At 41.0% G+C, this 22,955-nt stretch overlaps 1 protein-coding gene across 3 annotated transcripts in view; it reads left to right on the top strand.

Annotated features, from left to right (window-relative positions):
- The window catches only part of DAPK2 (death associated protein kinase 2), a 126,528-nt gene that overhangs the window by 62,978 nt on the left and 40,595 nt on the right, over window positions 1-22,955 (top strand). For all 3 annotated transcript variants that reach the window (XM_089671448.1, XM_089671446.1, XM_089671447.1), the window contains exons 5-8: window positions 8,128-8,257; window positions 10,325-10,373; window positions 10,466-10,492; window positions 14,722-14,874. In XM_089671448.1, coding sequence (XP_089527574.1) covers window positions 8,128-8,257; window positions 10,325-10,373; window positions 10,466-10,492; window positions 14,722-14,874 — 359 coding nt within the window. The remainder of the gene's footprint in view (window positions 1-8,127; window positions 8,258-10,324; window positions 10,374-10,465; window positions 10,493-14,721; window positions 14,875-22,955) is intronic.

Below are 22,955 nucleotides of genomic sequence, written 5' to 3'. Positions count from 1 at the left end.
GAGGAGGAAAAATAGACAGAAACATTTAAATGAAGTGGAGTTGCCAAGAATAGCAGAAGAAAAATTAGAGGCTCTAGAGAGAACTATTACCCTGGAGGAAATCACCTTGGCCCTAAAAAACACGGCTAAAGGAAAGAGCCCTGGTCCGGGTGGATATACTATGGGCTATTACAAAAAATGTAGAGATCTCCTAGTCCCTAAAATGTGTGGTTATATGAATGCACTAAGGGAGGGGTCATTTCAGGCACATTTAACGATTATACTTAAAGAAAGGAAAGATAGCTCACAGTGTGCCATTTACAGGCCCATATCCTTACTAAACACTGACACTAAATTGTACGCTAAGGTATTGGCAACCAGACTGAAGGAGTTGATGCCAGAGTGGATACACCTGGATCAGGTGGGATTCATTCCTGGAAGAGAAGCTAGGGACAATGGTCTGAGATCATTGCTCCTCCTACAAAGGGTAAAAAGAGAGAAACTGCTGACACTATTCCTGTCAATTTATGCCGAAAAGGCTTTTGATAGGGTTAACTGGGGTTTCATGATAGATATGCTAGTGGTTTTAGGATTAGGGCCTAAAATGCTGAAGTGGATAAAAGGGCTTTATAGCGCTCTGTCAGCAGCGGTTAAGGTCAAGGATCCCTCTCTCAGTTCTTTAAAATGTATAACGGAACCAGACAGAGATGCCCACTTTCTCCTTTATTATTTGTTTTATCTCTGGAACCTCTCCTGGCGAGGATAAGTGCATAGATATAGCAGGAATAAAGACAGGGGAAGTGGAGCATAAAGTGGCAGCATATGCAGATGACATGTTGTTCTATATTGTAAATCCTAGAATAACGTTGCATAACTTAATGAGTTTATTAAAACAGTACGGTGAGCTATCAAATTTGAAAATGAGTCCTGCAAAGATCTTAAATATTAAGATACCAAAAGTTGAGAGGCTAAGCCTACAAAAAGACTTTCCATTTACATGGAGGGAAAAGGAAATAGGCTACTTGAGACTAAAACTAACTTCTTCAACAAAAACCCTGTACCAGGCAAATTACATTCTATTAGTAAACTAAATAAAAGAGGAACTGAGTAGATTGTCAAAAGGTGGCGCTTCCTGGATAGGTCGTATAAACCTAGTAAAGATGGTGATAGTACCAAAAATCCTGTATAGGTTTCACATGCTCCCAGTACACCTACCAGGATCTTTTTTGGGGATAATAAAGAAGATAATATTTACATTTATTTGAGCAAATAAGAAACCAAGAATTAGGCATGAGGTATTGTGTAGGGCAAAAGGGAACAGGGGATTGGGCATGCCAGATGTTAAGAAATATTATCAAGGGGTGATATTATCACGAATAATAGATTGGATATTCAATTCACAAGGGAAAGGTTGGGTGAATATGGAAGAGATCCTGAGTAAGGCACAGTTAGGGCAAATGGTTTGGGTACCACATAAATTCCGCACATTAGACGTGAATATTAGTCCACTGACAAAGAAAGTTTTAATTGTTTGGGATCGAATGTATAAGCAAATGGGATGTAAATATAATTCAGTTATGATTCCCTTGGTGGGAACAGAGTATTTTCCTCCAGGGAATGATAATATCTCTGCAAAATGGATGAAAGATCAGAATGTATGTGTCACGTACCTGGTTGGGGAGCCTGACGTGGAGAGAAGGTGTCCTCTTACAACTCCCGCTCAGAGCCCCTGATAGTGGGAACAGAGGGCGCAGAGCCAGGAGTGGCACGAGTGCCGGGTGGATCTGGAGCTGGCAGCAGGTAGCTGAAGACCCAGGAGATCGGGATGAAGGCCAGGTGCGGATGCAGGAATGTAGGTGCAGCAGCAGGCAGGTATGGCGGCAATCAGGATGCTGACTGGGACTGGACTCCGGATCGTGGATGCGGAAGCAGGCAGGTATGGCAGTGACCAGGATGCAGGCCAGGTGCAGATCCATGGGTGCAGCGGCAGGTAAGTATGGCACATGCCAGGATGCAAGCCAGATGCAGGACCATGGGTGCAGTGGCAGGTAAATATGGCACACATCAGGATGCAAGCCAGATGCAGGACCGTGGGTGCAGCAGCAGGTAAGTATGGCAGCTGCCAGGATGCAAGCCAGGTGCAGGACCGTGGGTGCAGCGGCAGGTAAGTATGGCAGCCGTCAGGATGCAAGCCAGGTGCAGGAGGAGTTCTTTCTTAGTCAGGGTCAGATCAGAATACAAGCAACAGGATCAGGTAATAGTGCAGGGACGTTGTAGACCAGAAGGCATTGATTGTACTGTATTGCAGGTTTAAATAGCCCGCCTAGCGGTGACGCGGACTCTAGTGTGCATGCGCGCACTTCTGCGCATGCGCGGCCGCACTCTCCCACGCCTGTGCACTCGCACCACCGTGACCCGAAGGGATCTGTCGCCATCACACGGCTGCATGGCGACAGGGTCCCTGACAGTTTGTTTGAAAGATATAGTGAATAAGGGGAAATTGCACACTTTTTTTGATTTAAAGGAAAAAAAAGATATATTTTTCACATTAGACGAGTTGCGGTACGGCCAATTAGCTCATTTTGTTCCAACGCTCCCACAACCACTGAGGATGTCGGAGGATCAGTATCCATTTGAGAAACTGTTGAACGTAACTATAGTCCACAAACGGGATTTATAAGATACTTATGGATATGAAGGGTACTGATCCTCCCCAATTCTTGGAAAAATGGGAACAGGAGCTTGATAAAAATTGAATGAGTGATAAAAGAATAATATATTTAACCGTTTCAATACCGTGCAATTTTACACCTTCCTGCCCAGGCCATTTTTCAGGTTTCAGCGCTCTCACACTTTGAATGACAATTGCGCGGTCATACAACACTGTACCCAAACTAAAATTTTATAATTTTCTTCACACAACTAGAGCTTTATTTTGGTGGTATTTAATCACCGCTGGAGTTTTTATTTTTTGCTAAATTAACAAAAAAAGACCAAAAAATTTGAAAAAAAGCACATTTTTCTTTGTTTCTGTTATAAAAGTTTACAAATAAATAATTGTTCTTCATAAATTTAGGCCAAGATGTATTCTGCTACATGTCTTTGGTGAAAATAACCCAAATTAGGATGTATTTTTTAGTTTGTAGGAAAGTTATAGAGTTCACAAACTATGGTATAGATCTGAATATTGATCAATCCTGAAGTACTGACAGCCAATCTAATTTCTTGAGGTCCAAGAATGTCAGAACAGTACAGATATCCCCCAAATGACCCCTTTTTGCAGAGTAGACAGTCCGACGTACTTCATAAGAGGCATGGCGAGTTTTTTGAAGTTGTATTTTTTTGTCATAATTTTTCGGAAAATGAAAAAATGAAAAAAATTATTTTCACTATTTTTTTTTACATACTGTCACCAGTGCAGTACAGCGTCATCATATAACTGGCATGGCGGTTAACAGGGACACTGACTGGTGACAGTATGAAAAAAAAAAAAATATATATATATTTTTTATTATTTATTTAATTTTTTATTACATTTTTTTTTTTTTTTTTTTTAAGATTTTTTTTTCATATTTTACTATGACCAAAGTAGTACAATGTTACCATAGTAACATTGTACTACTTTGGGGAAGTGATCAGTATTTTTTTTTTTTTTTACACAATTTGCTTATAGCAAAGAATTACTTTGCTATAAGCAAGCATTTACCTGAATGAAATCGATTCATTCAGCTTGCTTTTTTTTTTTTTGTGCTTAGCTGTGATTTGGTCACAGCTAATCACATGACATGTGCATGTAATTAGCTGTGACCATTCACAGCTAGGCACTAGTATACAATGGATGGCATCATGAATGAAGCCATCCATTGTATACAACTGTCATGTGACCTGCTGTGATTGGTCACAGCAGGTCACATGGTACCAGCAATGGGAGCCGGTACTCGGATCTGTCATCGGCCGTGTCCGAGGTGCACGGCCGGTGACAGATCGCACTGCTGCGCCGCTCTGCATTAGCGCAAACTGTGCATGTGCGGGAGCACGCCAAATGGCGTGCACCCGGAGTGCAGAGACACATTTGAAGCCGCCAAACGGTCATTGGCCGGGCGGCTAATGGTTAAATTAGCACATGAGGTGGCGAATATGAGTTGAAAGGAATTACAAATGTCTGGCTAGATGGCATATTACACTGAGTAAAGCACATAAACAACAAGTAGATGTTTCACCTTTTTGTTGGAGAGGATGTGGGGAAAAGGGTACAATGGTTCACTTATGGTGGGATTGCCCAAAAATACAGGATTACTAGAAGGGAATATTACAAAATATTCAGATTACTGAACAGAGAGATTACTGAACAGAGAGACCCGTGTACGTGGTTATTTTATAAATTTGAAGCTTTTAGTAAAACTATTATTTATTTATTTATTACATCGAGTTTATATAGCGCCAAAGGGTTTGCTCAGCGCTGTACAATAGGGGGGACAATACATGGCACAGTACAACAAAAACAGACAGCGTACGAGGGGTAAGAGGGCCCTACTCTTTCAAGCTTACAATCTAGGAGGGAGGGGGTAGTGGAACAATAGGAAGTGGCTGAGGGGAATGGAGTGGCTGAGGGGGATGAAGTGGTGGGAGGAATGAGGGAGGATGGCCGTTAGGTGAGGGTGGGGTAGGCTTCCCTGAAGAGATGGGTTTTGAGGGAGCGCCTGAATGTGGGGAGGGAAGGCGACAGTTGGATGGATTGGGGCAGTGAGTTCCAGAGGATAGGGGAGGACCTGGAGAAGTCCTGCAGTCGTGCATGGGAGGAGGAGACCAGGGAGCAGGATAGAAGGAGGTCCTGTGAGGAGCGAAGGGTACGGGTAGGGTGGTATTTGGGGATCAGGTTGGTGAGGTAGTCAGGGGCAGTGTTATGAACGGCTTTGTAGGTCAGAATTAGAAGTTTAAATTTGATGCGTTGGGCAATCGGGAGCCAGTGGAGGGAGAGGCAGAGGGGGGTGGCAGAGGTGGAGCGGGTGGTGAGGTGGATGAGTCTGGCCGCTGAGTTCAGGATGGTCTGGAGCGGGGAAAGCCTGCACTTGGGTAGGCCAATGAGAAGAGAGTTGCAATAGTCAAGGCGTGAGATGATGAGGGAGTGTACAAGAAGTTTGGTGGTGTCTGGGGTGAGGAAGGCACGTATCTTGGCAATATTGCGGAGATGGAGCCTGCATGTGTTTGCAAGTGATTTGACATGAGGGACGAAGGAGAGGTTCGAGTCAAGAATGACGCCAAGGACTTTGGCTTGCGGGGCGGGAGTGATAGTGGTGTTGGTGGTGGTGATGGATAGGCTGGGGGGGGGGTGGGCAGGGGGAAAGATGAGGAGTTCGGTTTTGGAGAGGTTAAGCTTGAGGAAATGGAGCGACATCCAGTCTGAGATGTCGTTTAGGAGGTGAGTGATGCGGGCGGAGATAGTGGGGGTGAGGAGAGGAGTGGAGAGGTAGATTTGGGTGTCGTCAGCATAGAGGTGATAATTGAATCCATGGGAGTGTATGAGTGTGCCCAGGGAGGAGGTGTAGATGGAGAAGAGAAGGGGTCCAAGGACAGAGCCTTGGGGGACCCCAACAGAGAGGGGGAGGGGGAGGTGGTACCATTGTAGGTGACGCTGAAGGAGCGTCGGGATAGGTAGGATGAGAACCAGGAGAGAGCGGTATCTCTGATGCCAAGGGAGAGTAGTTTATTAAGGAGGAGGGGGTGGTCGATTGTGTCGAAGGCCGCAGAGAGGTCCAGGAGAAGGAGGACAGAGTAGTTGCCCTTGGCTTTGGCGTTTAGTAGGTCGTTAGTGATTTTGAGGAGGGCAGTTTCAGTGGAGTGTAGGGGACGGAAGCTGGACTGTAGTGGGTCAAGGAGGTTATTGTCAATAAGGTGGGCGCTTAGGCGATCGTAGACTATGCGCTCAAGGAGCTTGGAGGTGAGTGGCAGCAGGGAGATGGGTCTGAGGTTGTTGGGGTCCGCGGGATCCAGGGAGGGCTTTTTGAGGATGGGGGTGATATGTGCGTGCTTTAGGGGGGAGGGGAATGCGCCAGTAGAGAGGGAGAGATTGAAGATGTGGGTGAGGGAGCGGATGAGGGAAGAGGGGGGTGACCGGAGGAGTTGAGAGGGGATAGGGTCCAGGGGGCAGGTAGTGAGGCGGGCTTCTGAGAGGACCTTGACGATTTCCTCAGTAGTGACAGGGCTGAGGGAGTGCAGTGCAGGGGGGGTTACGGTGGGCGGGGCCTTGGGAGCGGTGGAGGGCAGTGCGGTTGTGAGGGGGGAGAAGAAGGGGTGACGGGGGTGGGGAGGCTAGGTGGGGAGGTAGATTGCGAGTTGACAATGTCCTTACGGATAGTGTCAATCTTGTTACGGAAATGGGTGGCAATCTCGTGGGCGGTGAGTGAGGTACTGAGTGGAGGAGGGGGGGGGGAGAGCAGGGAGTTGAAGGTGGAGAAGAGTCGGCGAGGGCAGGAGGAGAGGGTGTTGATTAGGTTAACAAAGTAGGCCTGCTTGGTGGCGTGGAGGGAGGAGGTGTAAGTGAGGAAGGCAGATTTGTAGAGGGAGAATGCGTGACGGGACCTGGTTTTGCGCCACAGTCTCTCCAGTGCGCGACTGCGACGTTTGAGGCATTTAGTGCTGTCATTCTGCCATGGTTGAAGCAGCCTGGGTTTGATGATGCGTGTGGTTAGGGGTGCCAGAGAGTCTAGGGCAGCTGACAGTGAGTCGTTGTACAAGGTGGTGGCTATGTCAGGACATGACAGTGGGAGGATGCTGTCGTGTAGGCGGTCGGCGGCTGAGTGGAGGGGGGCCGGGTTCAGGTTGCGGAGATTGCGGCTGGTGATGGTTTGGCGTTTTTGGGGGGGGGGAGTTGGGGGAAGGGGAGATGGAGAACGTGATGAGGTGGTGGTCAGAGAGAGGGAAGGGGGTGTTAGAGAACTGGTTGAGGGTACAGAGGTACACAAGAATAGGGTATTATATCATCTAGTCATTGCGGCTAAAGGTTTGATTCCCAAATTTTGACTTGCCCCAGACCCACCAAGCATAAATGACTTGGTTAACAGAGGGGAAAATATCTACAGGAAGGAGGAGTTCTGTCATATTGAGGAGGATAGAATAGAAATATTTAAGAAAATGTGGAGTAGCTGGTTGGTTTTCAAAACATCTAAAAGATATCTGGAACTGGTTGGAATATAGGTGGAAGAGTAATAGAGGGTGTTCTAACGGAGTATCCAACAGAGAGAAGGAGATAGGAGGGAAGGGATACAGATATAGATAGACAATCACGAGAACGGATAGAAACTAGGATTGTGGTATGGACTAGGGAAAATGAAGGAGGGTTGATTGGGAGGAAAGGTCGGGTAGGGGATAAGATGATGCAAATGGAATTTATGTACTGGTGAAGTTTTCTCTTTGTTTTTTTATGTGTGGACTTGATGCTCTTTTTGTATTGGAAAAAAATCAATAAAATATATAATTAAAAAAAAAATAACAATTAGCTAATATAATAACAAATGTCAATTGGGCTTGCACACTTGCTGTATTGATAAAATGTATAGTAATATTTAAAATAGAGAAATCACTCAGTAGGCTTTAGCTACAATTTCCAATTTCCTGATTATATTTCATTCAATGGAAGGGATTATCAATATTACTTCCCCAAATACAAATTTATGGAGGTTTTGCAAAACTGAGCAGTGTTAATTCTTAGTGTTGGGTTGGATATAGTTGGGCAGATTCCTCCCAGAAAAGGATGAGCAGTGAGACATCTGCCATTCCTCCAACAATGCCAGGACACATTGCAGTGTAGCTTGTAATTCAGCCAATACGTGGAAGCAGCACTGGTGATAAAACACATCCTTCTCTGACAAAAGAAGTGAATTGAGTCAACCAGCAAGCTGAAAATCTCTTTGTATATAATAATCATGCCTGATGACTAGAATTAGCGTAGAATCAAGCTATATATGCTAACACCTAGACATTTCCTGCATATTTTCCATATTTATTAGTAATTGACTGTGGGTGATATTGCAAACTAACTATGTAGTTTCACTTAAGTACAAGTAAATATCGGTCCAGGTTAACTAGGTTATACAATGTGAAATTCCACTTACCTGCTTAATTCTAATATAATTCATGTGTTTTTTTCAGCCAGAAAACATAATGCTGTTGGATAAAACAATTCCTGTACCCCACATAAAAATTATTGACTTTGGTTTGGCACACAAAATTGAAGATGGAGTAGAGTTTAAGAATATTTTTGGTACTCCGGAATTTGTAGGTTTGTATTATTAACTTTATTTTTCTATATATATGTGACCATGAAAATAACTGTAGGGTATACTAAGTGCTGTGCTATTCCTTGGATGTGCTTCCTAATAAATGTGCATTGTTCCCTTTAAAATTTATATACATAACATAAGAGACTTTGAATGTATACAGAAGACCCTTTATAATAAATAAACAACGAATACAGGACAATATGTGACCATAATAATTCTGTGAACAAAACCATGCTCCTGATTATTTAAATTTGTGATGAACTGCATTGGATGTAGCTTTGATGCACTGACACCACGGTAGGAGATTTCTGGTTGGAATTTGGTTCATCATTTGCCTGTAGAGAGTGTTTTTATCCGTTGAATAGGTGGGTTTTTAATCTGTCTATTAATAAAGTTTTATACTCTGATTAACACTCTTGGGATCTCATCACTTTGTCATAACTTTTGTTATGTGGCTAACTGCATGAATAAAGAATACCTGGAGTAGATGGAAGATACTATGTTGTCCATAGGGGAATTATCCACAACTTGTTCTGTTCTGTTTGACCACTCACAATAAGGGGGTCAATATCTCTTGGTAAGGTTTATCCTTATCACAGTGGTGGTCTGAAATCATGGACCCAATTTGTTTTAGATTGCACTTGAACTATTTCTAGTGTTTATAGGACATTTGGATGGACTAAATTAATAGCACTTTATGCACACATTGGTTTTGTTCACAGAGTTCATATGATCAACCGGCAATCTCCTTATATGGTGTCAGCGCATCAAAGCTCCGTCCAACGCGTTTCATCACAAGTTGAATTCATCAGGAGCATGGTTTTGTTCCCAAAATTATTATGGTCACATATTGTCCTGTATTTGATGTTTATTTATTATAAAGGGTCTTTTGAATGCATTCAAAGTCACTTATGTATGTGGATTTTATAGAGGACAAGGTACATTTATTAGGGAACACATTTAGGGAATAGCAGAACTTGCAATACACTATATTTATATATGATTTATCAGGATATGGTGCTGGCTGCTTTTCCCTTGGGGTATAAATATTATTTCCTGATTTTTGTTGCCTTATTTTATACTATTGGGATTTTGAAGCACTGCATTAATTAATACAAATGTTATTATCTCTATATATATATAAATAGTAATCTCTCTTTCATAGAAGATAGATAGATAGATAGATAGATAGATAGATAGATAGATAGATAGATAGATAAGTAAGGCTAAATTTCCCCCTTATTAAACCTACTACAAAGTGATAGTGTGTATAATCAAATAAGGCCAGTTTTGTCAGTTTGACAGTTCTGCCCTGTAGGAAAAGATGGCATTTATTTAGTCAGCTGCATGCAGTTCTTGTGTAATAGAACTATGTCTTCAGCTCAGCTTGCCACATGTCAGCTATCAAACAGATAAGCAGGCTTAAGTTAACAGTGCAAAGTGCAGTTATTATTATTTCAGGTACTTATATAGTGCTGTCAATTTACGCAGCACTTTACATATATATAGTACATTCACATCAGTCCCTAACCCTCAAGGGGCATGCAATCTAAGGTATGGTATACTTCATTTAGTAACCAATTAGTTTTCAGTTTACTGACGTCAGATCAGTTAACAGAAAATGCAGGCCCCTAACATTACAATTCACCCATCCTTAGTGCTATTTATTTATTTATTTCAGGTACTTAGATAGCACTGTCAACTTACACAGCGCTTTACATATACTGTATATTGTACAATCACATCAGTCCCTAATCTTCAAGCGGTGTACAATCTAAGGTCCCTAACTCACATTCATACATACACGTACTAGGGCCAATTTAGACAGGATCCAATTAACCTACCAGCATGTCTTTGGAGTGTGGAAGGAAACCGTAGTACCCGGAGGAAACCCACGCAGGCAACGGGAGAACATGCAAACTAGATTTAATAAAACATTAGTTTTGTACTGAACTTCTGGCAGTGGTTTATATTCCATTCATACAAGGCAGCAACCACTACTGTACATTTAAAAGTCTTTCAGAACAGAAGATGAATAGTAATGTGTTATGTAATTATTGTTACAGCTCCTGAAATAATCAATTATGAGCCACTTGGTCTGGCAGTAGATATGTGGTAAGTTTGTGTAAATACTGTAAGTCACAAGATGTCAGATGAAGGTGCTTTTTTAAAGAGGGATATAATATGAACACCATTTTCTGTTTTAGGAGCATTGGAGTGATCACCTATATATTGTGAGTATCAATCAGTTTTTATAAAAACAAGCTAAAATGCTAACAATTATAGTAACTGCCATTTCTGCATACAAACATATTAAACAGAACAATACAAATACAGCAGAAGTAAAGAAACTGAGTCTTATAAGTATCAATATACAACAGCAGAAAGGTCCTATTCACACCTGTATGTTTTGTAGCTGGAAGCTGCAAAAAAGGTCACCACCTAAAATCCAGTGGTATTCAATTATGCATGTTCATACTTGAGTGCATTGACCCTCGAAGCTTGACACTTTTAGCTTGAAAAACGACATAATCTTCTGTTAAACCACATGCTTTAAGCATTTTTGACCCCACTAGACTTCAATTGGAGTGCCTGAAAAATGTGTGAAAAAACACATGAAAGCACATATTGCTAGTTTGTTCCCTAGTACTTGGCTTTTCCTTAATTAAAAATAATGGAAAAAAAAGCTCACGCCTCACAGGCCTGCAGAAATATGCAAAAAAACTTGCAAAATGATCAAAGATGCTGTGAGTGCAGCCTATATGTTGTATAGAAAAGGTTTTAATATGATAGTTAATACTATACCCAAGGTTAGAAAAACAAGCTCCTTGAGTTTATATACTTATATACAACACATTTTTGTTAATGAAGGCTAGACATTGCATGAATGTTGAGCAAATGAAAGCCAAAACCTCACTCTCAACAAAATTCCTCAAAGTCTAGGAACCCTGGCTTGGATGCTCATTCCCTACATTAAATACATGTAGCCTCAGTTACTTATCATCATTTTAACTAACTTCTTGTGCTGGGTCTTTGGGGGGTCATTGGCCTTCTTTTTTCTTTCTCCTTTTTCTCTTGTGCTGTTCGTTTCCATAGCCACTCCTTTTCTACTCCCCTCTGTCCGCCTCCCTTTTCTTTACCCTGTTGCTATCAATGGCCTGTATTATTTGCATCCCAGTTTGCATGTGGGTCATGGAATGTGGGCCATCTATTTGGGTATGACAGTTGTTTTATATTGTATTCTAATTGCCCACTCGTAGCTATTTGCTGCCCTGTATGCCTGTTATAACCCTTTGCAAAATGTAGGTTCTGACAATTTGGATCAGCCCCTGCACATGCAATACTGTTTATTTATGTCTCCTTGAAAAAGAAACCAAAAATTGTAAAAGACAATTAAAATAAATAAATAAATAATAAAGCCACCAAGGATTTACCTGGAACTAGTTATTTAGTGTAAGCAACCTATATAATATGTTGAGCATTAAAAAAATATCTTGAATGTATTCATTTCATATCATTTTCTATATGTCTCTTATAAACACCATAATCTATAGTTTGTGAGTTGAGTGTGAACAGTTACAAATTGTTGTATTTATAGATTTTTCTAAAAAACAAATTTGCTACACCCAATGCATGTCTTGCAGCTGTTCAACACAGAACTCTATTCTAAACTTTTTTTCTACTTGGAGAAAGTTGCTGATAAATGATAGCAGTGTGTAGCTTAAAGGGTTACTAAAGGCTATTTTTTTAATGAAAATAACAAACATGTTATACTTATCTGTTCTGTGCATGCGATTGCACAGAGCAGTGTCAGGATAAGGTAATGCAGCGCCCAGGACTAAAATGCCTAACTGAGCCCCCCTTTCCTGGTTCATGCTGTGCAAGCTTAGGGGACCACACACCCAGCAGTTACTTGCTTGTCAAAATCACTGACACTGTCACTACAACTGTCAGCCTTGTAACAGAAGGAAGGCACCCCTATCCCTACAGCAAACCATTGCACCCAGGGCTACATCCCCTTCTGCCCACCCCTTGTACTGGCTTTGGCACAGAGTTGCCCCCAACTTCCTCTTTCTAGGTTCCCCGTTGGCTCTCTCCACTCCTCCTTCTCTGTACCTGACCCCGTAGCAAGAGCTTGCTATGGGGCAGACTTATGAGCTTGTTCCAGAACCATGCTCTATGTGTCTATAGAGACACATAATGCAGCTCAGCCCTGGCCCCCCGCTCCCCTCACTCCTCAATGGTTCCCACTGCTCCCTCCATGTTCAGTGAGGAGAGAGAGGGAGCAGCAATGCTGCTTTCGGACACAGCACTGGATTGAGATCCAGCCCAGGTAGGTATTTAGGAAGTCTGGAGGGGAAGCTAACCTTGGAAGGTTGTTTACCTTAAAGCATAGAATGAATTAAGGTAAAAAAAATTCAGCCTTTGTTGAGGATCAGCTCATTGCTGAGGGTCATTCTATTGCTTAGCACAAATGGTACACGTGCCTTTCAAACAAACAGGCAAGCATAAAGATTGCCATGTTTCCAAATCTTTTTTTTTTAGTCTGAGTTCTCAGTTACATTATTTCCTTTCCAACCTGAGCCCCTCATAGTACACATTATTACTAGCATGCCCACTAGACAAGAGGTCAGCTTCTTTACAAGATGTGGTGTCAGTGACTTCAACTCCTAATCAACATCCGTGAAAGGATTTTCATCTTCCACCATTTCCTCCCCTAAATTGTTCCTGTTGATGAATCTAGTCAGCTATTTATATATTTTTTGTAGATGATCTGTATTTCATAAGTTAGTAAATGCTCAGGTATACTTATGATCCCTATTGCTGTTACTGTGCATAATGGAGTCATTAGTCAGTCTATGTTGGTTGTAAAGGTGGCTCAGCATTTATGTGCTGGAATTCTTTCACATTCCAACAGAAGACTGTCCTGATCCTGATAGTTTTTAATGCATATAGGAGACTCTACTGCCAATTTCCTTTTCCAAGCCTGGATAATTTTTAGGGATTTTTGCACCACTAAAATTAAAGGATAAGTTCACCTTTGGAACATGTTACATATTCCACCCATATTTAGTGTAGAACATGTAACATGTTTCAGCTCTTGCCTCTTCTCCTTCCGATCCCCCTTCCCTTTGACAGCGGATGGGGGTCTTCTCCCCACAGCCACTGTCACAATGTCAGAACAGCACAGCTATGCAGGGCATCACCTGCTCGGCTGTGTTGTTCATTCACAGAGTCCTGTGAATGAATGACATGGCTTGTAGTTCTCTATGAACTGTGAGAGTTCTATGGAGCGCTCTCATAGTTCAAGGATTCTTCCTGCAAATCATCAATGGCATGCCGGTATTCTGTACGGGCAGACAGTAAACTGAGATTCTGCAGGATCCTGGCATTGCACTCCGATCAATGCTTTACAGGCTCGAGTGTAAAAAAAATAATAAATGCACTTTTTTACTTAAAAAAAGATGTAAATTTATTATTTTTGTATAAAAGGTGAACTTATCCTTTAGTGTGTGTTGAACAACGATGATATATCAGTTGGGTAAAGCAAACTGCATCAAAACTATTCTGGTTGTTACTTGCCGCATGAAGAAGAGAGGAAACCATTTGGCAGTTTTCTTGTGGATAAGCACCGCACACCTGCCTGCTGTATGTCTTCTGTTCTGCAGATTCATAAGACATAATACTGTATGGTAGAGCTCCATTATACACATATAATATGGAGGAGAAGCAACAACTTTGTCATGAATTTGTTGGGAAAAGGATATAAAGGATGTGAAGGAAAGAAAGAATGGGCAGTCCTAGAGCTTGATTATTGCCAACATTTCATGTACTATCTTATTCAAGACATATCTATAGCTTAGTATCTGGCCCAGACATACTCTGTAGATTTACAAAAAGGGCTTGAATCCATTAACGGGTATGGCAATAATGCAGGTTATTAAAGGTAGGTGGTAATTAAAGAGGGAATGGGAAAATGAGAAATCTTAGTACATATATCCTTGTTGGAAAAGTACAAATGCATAGCAGATATCTGAGAGGTAAGCATTTCTAAATTATGTAAGTATAACTAAAGGCAAAACTTTTTTAATTAGTTTTTGACAGAGTGGAGAGGGACTAGAGCACCTGTAATGTTTTTATTGCTGTCTATGTCCTATTTACCATTATCACTGAAAATTAATCTAAAGGAAAATCCCACATTTTGGGTTCCCCTCATAAAAGTAATAGAGGGCAGATCTCCTAATGGGGACCTGGGGGATGGGGCAAGGGATTCCCTTAATGTGCAGGGATTTCCCTTCATTTCCTATTTTGGCTTTGGGACTGAAAGTGAAAAGAAATCTCCCAAATGGGAAACAGGTTGCAAAAAAACTCTCCATTACTCTATCCAAAATGAAAATAAAAGTTTTGCCTATAGTTCTACTTTAAGCTAATTATTTATTTTTTATGTAATTGTATCATTCAGGCTGAGTGGAGCATCGCCATTCTTGGGAGAGAATAAGCAGGAGACTCTCTCTAATATTACTGCTGTTAACTATGAATTTGATGAAGAATTCTTCAGCCACACCAGTGATCTGGCAAAAGACTTCATCAGGAAGCTTCTTGTGAAGAATACAAGGTAACAAAAATGTCCATGTTATTTTAATGCCACTTGAGTACACCAAAGGGAAAATAAAATGGATAACTACACTGCTCAAAAAAATTAAAGGAACACTTTAAAAACTCATCAGATCTCAATGGGGAAAAATATCATGATGGATATTACTGTTATGGACTGGGTAATGTGTTGAATGTAAGGATGGCCCTACCACTTGATGGAAATGAAAATTACCAACCTACAGAGGATTGAATTCAAAGACACCCTGAAAATCAAACTGAATAAATAATGCAGCAGGCTAGTCCATTTTGCTGAAATTTCATTGCAGCAACTCAAAATGGTACTCAGTAGTTTAAATTGCCCACACGTGCTTGTATGCATACCTGACAACATTGGGGCATGCTCCTAATGAGACGATAGATGGTTTCCTGGGGTATTTCTTCCCAGATCTGGACCAGGGCATCACTGCGCTAATGGACAATCTGAGATGCAACCTGGTGGCATCAGGTGGACCGAAACATGATATCCCAGATTTAGTTCAGGCGAGCATGGAGGCCATTCAATGGTATCAATTCCTTCATCCTCCAGGAACTGCCTGCATACTCTCACCACATGAGGCCGGGCATTGTCATGCACCAGGAGGAACCCAGGACCAACTGCACTAACATAGGGTCTGACAATGGGCCAAGGATTTCATCCAGATACCTAATGGCAGTCAGGATGCCATTGTCTAGCCCAGTGTTTCTCAAGCTTTTTTTCAGTCAAGGCACCTTTTAACTGACTCCCGGCCTCCATATAAGGAAATGACAGGCGAGCAGTTGCTTTCTCATTTTGGGGGGACATCATATGATGTCTTCCCACTCTAGCTGCACATGAGCGCCCCTGGGGACATGCGATGATCGGTAGTGCACTGTGCCCCTGAGACACAGCAGATCACCAATTGCAGTAAAGAGCTGATGACACAGGCTCTGTCATGTGATCAGCTCGCATGTAAATAGGAAATGCCAGTTGTCGGCTCTCCTTTCCTCATGCTGACAGCGCTTGAGGAGAACCAGTAAGCGGCATTCCTCAGAGGGGACATCTACACTGATAATCAGGGCATTGATCATCAGTGTCCTGATTATCAGTGCAGCCCCATCAGGGCTGCCTTTCAGTGCCCACAATTGCCGCCTGTCATTGCCCATCAATGCCACATACCAGTGCACATCAACACCACATATCAGTGCACATCAGTGCCACATAGCAGTGCCCATCAGAGCTACCTTTCAGTGCCAACTATCAGTTCCAGTCAGTGATGCCTATCAGTGCCGCCAATCAGTGGCACCTATCAGTGCCAGTCAGTGCCGTCTATCAGTGCTAGTCAGTGCTGCTTATCAGTGCCGTCAGTGCTGCCTATCAGTGTCGATCAGTGCCATATATGAGTGTTGCCTTTCAGTGCCCATCAATGATGCCTGTCAATGCCCATCAGTGCCTCCTCTTCAGTGCTACCTATCAGTGCCAATCGGTGCCCCCTATCAGTGCCGATCAGTACCTTCTATCAGTGCCCATCACTGAGGCCCATCAGTGCCACATATCATTTATCACATATCAACTGCCCATCAGTTCTGCCTTTCAGTGTCCATCAATGATGCCTGTCAATACTCATCAGTGCCACCTATCAGTGCCTCCTGTCAGTGTTGTCTATCAGTGCCGCCTATCAGTGCCCATCAGTGCAGCCCATCAGTGCCCATCACTGCAGCCTCATTAGCACACATCAGTAAAGGAGGAAAAATTTACTTATTTACAAAATTGTATAACAGAAACTAAGAAATAACTGTTTTTTTTTCAACATTTTCAGGCTTTTTTAGTTTGTTTAACAAAAAATAAAAAACCCAGTGGTGATTAAATACCACCAAAAGAAATATCTATCTGTTTAAAAAAAATGCGAAAAGTTTTGTTTGGGTACAGGATTGCATGAACGCACAATTGTCATTCAAAATGCGACAGCACTGAAAGCTGAAAATTGACCTGGGCAGGAATGGGGTAAAAGTGCCCAGTAGACAAGTAGTTAAAATTATGGACAGTCCAGAGGCACCCTTTGAAATTATGGACAATCTTTGGGCACCCCATTCCAAAACGGGGTGTCTCAAGACTGTCAATGATTTTAAAAGGACACCCCTTAAATGTGAAAAACTATTCTAATAGTTTTACATAATGCAGCAGCATCCACACACGTAGGACACCCAACACTAGAGGTGATTTATTCTTCCAAAGCAAATACACTTTTGCACACTGGTACTGACTAGTATTCCAGTGTTTCTCTTCTCCCTCAGGTTTTATCCTTCACTGAGCTAATCTGACCCCAACACTGATGGGGAGGGTCAAACTAGGATGCTGTGCAGTAAGCTGACATCCCCCTTATCAACTGATGATGTAATTGGTTGTCAGGACACAGGCGGCTAGAAGGTTGTAATGGTGCACAATGAAAACCTGTGGCTTTGTGAAACTAAAAGGCGGGCTTGTTCCCCCTGTTTGCTTGTATACAAATTTTGTGCAATTTTTAGACATTTTGCCAAGGCACCCCTGAAGAAACCACAAGGCACGCCAGGGTGCCTGGGCACCCTGGTTAAGAGAGGCTCAAAGGCCTGTAGAGGTTTGTGCGTCCCTCCATGGGTATGTCTCCCCAGACCATCACTGACCCACCACCAAAACGGTGCACTTTAAAGATAATGTTTATTTTTGTCAGGTTAGCAGTTTTGTTAAAATGAAATACGGTATATTATTGTATAGATTTCTTTATTACAGGTATTTATATAGTGCTGTCAATTTACACAGCATTTTACATATATATTGTACATTCACATCATTCCCTAGCTGACCACTTACCCTCTGTGCTGCTCGTGCTATATTTCCCTTATTGTCATTTCTAAAAATGCATTTGATTTCACTGAAAATTAATTTAAAATTACATTTCTATTTCTGTAGAAATTTCAGTAAGATAGTTTATAATACAATTTATGCCCCAAGTGTTCAAGAGAAAAATTTATTAAATCTTTACCTTATGTCATTTGGGGCTCTAAAACTTCTCAGTTGTCCCCAAATATAAAGTAATGGGAACAGCAACTAAATTAAAGCGTAACTAAACCTAAAAACAAAAGATTAATATATTGCAGTTTACCAGTCCTTAGATGTCCTACTTTTTCATGCTTTTTCCTTTATTTTCACCTGACAGTCCTGCAAATAATTTCCGGTCCTAGAGTGGCTATGCTTACTCCTTCACTGTATATATAGAGGGAGCTATGGTTGCCATCCTAGACAGATCTCATTATAGGAACTAGAAACACATCTTCTTTTCTTCATCTCAATTGCATAGGGAGCAGGGGAATTTGTAGTTATCAGAAAATAGCTTGAAATGAAGATAGCATTGTAATTTTAGTTCAATCTACAGGAAGTTTCAAGGACGCTGCATTTCCAGCAACATCAACTGGTATTTTCTGTACTTGCTGAAAATGTTCTTAGCCTGAAAAATTAAAACTAATGCAGTCAACACATACTGGTAAGCTTCACTATATTACATGAATGTTTTTGTGTTCAGATATCTTTAATTTGATAATTAAAAAATATATTTTTTTAAATATATTCTTCAGATTTTTTTTAACATATAAAAAAGTCATTTTAACATATATTTTTACATATATTTGTAAATACATTCCAAAAATTTAGATTTGTATTTTGAAAGACATACAGTGTATTTGAAATGTATTTTTAAATATATTTAAATATTTTTCATATATTTTCTAATAAAAACGAATTTCAACATACAGTATATATATATATATATATATTTTTTTTTTATTTTTTTTTTTTTATTTATTGAAATATATTGAATATGGCCAAAATTGTAGCATTTCAAACATGTCAATATATTTGGGAAGATTATTTTTATAATATATTTAAAATATATTTTTCTTCCATATGTGTATGAGAAGACTACAGGTCCCATCTTCCACTGCAGCAGACACTCACAGAACATGGCTACACAAGTGTAGTGATGTCACCTCACTTGTACTTAATTGTTTACTTCCTCCAGCCCCTAACAGAAGGTCCATACCCCCATACTAACCTAGAGTTGGGGGGTAAACAATGCAGTAGCCTTGCAGTTGCTTTGCAGACATTATTGCAAAAAAATATATAAACAAATAATAACAGACTATGCGCCTTTCAAAAAATTATTTAAAATGACAGGCAATTTACATTTTGTTCTGTCTTTCCTGTCCAGAACCAGTCCCTTCTTCTGGTAGAAATCCCCATCTAGATTTAAATTTGGGGAAACAAAGCTGCTCCAAGTCTTGTACCCTTTGGCTAGCTTTACAAGATGGACAATTTGTAGTTCATTGTGCTATTGGATAATTGCTAGGCTTAGCAAATGATCCCTAACAGATAGAACAATGACTCCCTATGGAATACATTGAGTAGCATCTTGTAGCGCTCACTGGCACAATATTGGGGAAATATGCCATCTTAAACATGCTACTTGTGTAGCTTAATCCATAGAGAGCCATTTTTTTCAACTTTTTAGCGGCCATTTGCTACTGCTAGTGATTTAAGTAGTGTAAGTGAGTTTCAAATATCTTGTGTGTAGCTCCAACTTAATTATATGGTTGCCATGAGTAGCTAAATCTCTCAGTAGCAAGAGATTAAAATTGCCTGTTTTAGCTTAGCCCTATGGCTTGCAGCAGTACAATGATTGAATCTCTTTACACTGCTTATACAGTCAGCCATATTTCTGGTCAAGCTGTAAATAAAATACTGAAACTACAATTGATTAATTTAAACTGATTAAATAATTACCCTAAAAGGAGAATTTTTTTAAAATGGGAAATGAGGAAACTTTCAAGAAGTATTTGAGTTTAGTGGACCAGGAGAGAAGATACCCAGTGCTGCATATTCTGGGTCTGTGCAGATTAGTTTGCTTATCCCCTCTGAATATATTCACAAGTACAGTTATTTCCATGGTCACTGTATAAGAAGTTGTTAAAATGTTATTGGAAGAGAAAAATAGTAATATCTACCTATCTGTGTGACTTTGTAATATATATATTGGCCATAACCTTCTAACCTTCACATATAATGGCCATAACCTTCTAACTGCTGCAAAAGCCAAAAGGTTTAAAGGCTAAATTCATCTTTTTAAGAAAATTTCCTACACACAAAAGTAGCTCAGGAAGTTCAAATAGATTGTATTCTTTTTCTTAAAATGTTCTTTAAATTATGAGCAAACGCATAGGCCATTGCTGCCCCTTTCCCCCTTAGAAATCTGGCCAGCATCACAGGAGCGAGCAGGGTTCCTCATTCCAATTCCAATCAGCAAAGCTCCATAGAAGAAGCCTGTGTATGCGCCAGCCTTGCCCCCTGGATAATGTCAGAGACCTGACCGATACTTTGCTGCAGGGATTCAAATGAGCTGTATTGCCTGCTCCTGTGATGCTGGAAGCAAACCTATAAAGGCTGCAGTGTCTGGAATATGGCCAGGATGTGTAAGCACTAACTGGGAGTTTTTTGCCCAGTCTCCTGAGAGGGAGGTGGAAATTATTATTATTATTCAGGATTTATATAGTGCCTACAGTTTGCTCAGCACTTTACAATATAAAGGGAGACAATACAGCAACGATACAGTGCAATACAAGAGGGTTAGGAGGGCCCTGCTCCTTGTAGCTTACAATCTAGGAGGGAGGGGCTGGTGGTACAAAAGGTAATAACTGTGGGGGATGGACTGGTAGGAGGAATAGAAGATTCCTTTATTAGCTGAAGGCGGGATAGGCTTCTCTGAAGAGATAGGTTTTCAGAGATCGCCTAAAAGTGGGCAGAGTAGGCGATAGTCGGATATATTGGGGTGGAGAGTTCCAAAGGATGGGGGAGGCTCTGGAGAAGTCCTGGAGATGAGCATGGGAGGAGGAGACTAGGGAACTAGAGAGTAGGAGGTCCTGCGAGGAGCAGAGAGGACGATATGGGTGACATTTGGAGACAAGATTGGTGATGTCATTTGAGGCAGAGTTACTAATGGCTTTCTATGTTATTGTTAATGTTTTGAATTTTAATGGGAAGCCAGTGGAGGGATTGGCAGAGAGGGGTGGCAGATATGGAACGGTTAGTAAGGTGAATGAGTCTGGCAGCAGCATTCATGATAGACTGAAGAGGGGAAAGCCTGCAATTAGGTAGGCCAATGAGGAGGGAGTTACAATAGTCAAGGCAAGAGATAACAAGGGAGGGAATAAGTTGCTTAGTGGTTTCAGAGGTAATGGAAATGGTCTACTGGTACAGTATTTACTTACAATAAACAACAAATTAGCAACATGCACAATTTCTATACTGGGGCTACTTGTGTGCATGAACAATTTTTTAAAAAAGGTGAACTTAGCCTTTAGCCATACCTAGAATCAGTTCTTGTGACTGCTAATTTTTGGAATGCATTTCCAGTGAACTGGGCGATTTCTTCAAATATCTTGTGCATTGTTTTCCGGATTCAAGCTTGTGTTGTTGAAAATCAGTTAAATATAACTAATATTCCACAATGACATGAGTAAGGCTGGCTATAGGTTATGCAATTTTCTTTCCTTCAGCCGTGGGTTGAAAGAAAGAAAATTGCTCCCGCTGCACTATTATATTCTGACAGTGGCTATAGCTGCCGGCAGTGATTGCAAGGAAAAAAAACCTGACAGGCTGGTTGTACTGCAGTAGACTGATAGATCCTTTCCTGCTGAACCGGCCAAATTTCAATCCATCTGTTGCCAGTTTAAGACAGGGCTATCCTCCCCATATAACAAAAGTGCTGTAAAGTCCTAACTTCACCATCACATGTACAGGGATGACTGCGCAATAACCAGGGGCGGACTGACCATTTGTGCACTCGGGCACCGCTCGAGGTAGTATGGGGGCCCCATGAAATGCCCCTGGTACCTTTTATAGGTTTTTTTGGTTATGCTTTGAGTGTGGGCAAGGACACAGGGGCCCAATGATCCCCTATTGCCCAGGGGCCCCATGAGTTGTCAGTCCACCCCTGGCAATAACATGGGGAAGTCATGCTTGCAGAAATGCTTGTGTGACTATAGGTAAAGAAAATAGGGTGTGCATCCCGTTCTTATTATTTAATGTTTTGTTGGAATAGTAAACAATAAAAGTAAATGTGGTGAATTTACGCAATAAAATTCTTAGGTACAAAAGCTACAGAGTTACTAGTTCTGTCTGTTTTAGAACAGTGTGCAATAAATATGTTATTAGTAGTCTAAAAATATACACAAACAGTGACGTGTTAAGAAAGGGAGAGAGGAAGTTGCTGAAGAGTATTGTAATGACAGCGAAGTCCTTTTGTTAGCTGATCTCTCCTAATAGGGTCAAAAATTTTAGATCTGTACACTGCCCACCCTCAGGCTCACATTTCTACATCTGCTGTCTCCAATAATAGGTATAATAATAGGTGTGCACTACTCATCCCAGTCCTCAGTGCTTGCCGCTGGGAGAGTATTAAGGTCATCAGCATGCAATAGTTGACACAATTACTCTTTTTCAGTTAAAACCAGAAACAGTAGGAAGCTTTTGGTATTTTGAGTGAATATGGTACTAATTGCTGCCAGAGTTTTAGTGTAGGATTTTTCATTTTGTATTGCTGCACACTTTAATCTTTCAAACATTGTTTGCTCAAAGGTAAAAGTAGAAATTACTTGCATAACTATATAATTGAACAATAGTGGGATTATTTGCAAAACTGTTTCATCTGATATGTTATTCCTTTCTGTTTACATGCTCTCAGTCACTATAGTACATGTATGTATGTATGTATATATATATTGTCAAGACAATGAAACATAAAAATGGAACAGGGTTTACAGAATCTTAAGCAATATTACTGCACCAGTACAATTACACATAGACAGAACGATGTGGATACGCAGATCCTGTAAAAGACATAATAACAGAAGCAATGACCAATGAAAACTGGGAACACAGGGATCCAAGACCATCTTGACAATACATAGCTTTTACCTTTTATTCCTCCCCATCCAGATGTGTAATAAAATGGGGGAAAGGAACAAAGCCAAAAAATAAACCATTAATAAAAATAAATA

This window comes from Staurois parvus, unplaced genomic scaffold (assembly GCF_062004578.1).
Source record: "Staurois parvus isolate SC_StPar_1 unplaced genomic scaffold, SC_StPar_1.0 ptg000105l, whole genome shotgun sequence".
Taxonomy (NCBI): domain Eukaryota; kingdom Metazoa; phylum Chordata; class Amphibia; order Anura; family Ranidae; genus Staurois; species Staurois parvus.
Note: the sequence above shows the minus strand (reverse complement) of the source record. Positions and strands in the feature narration are given on the sequence as shown.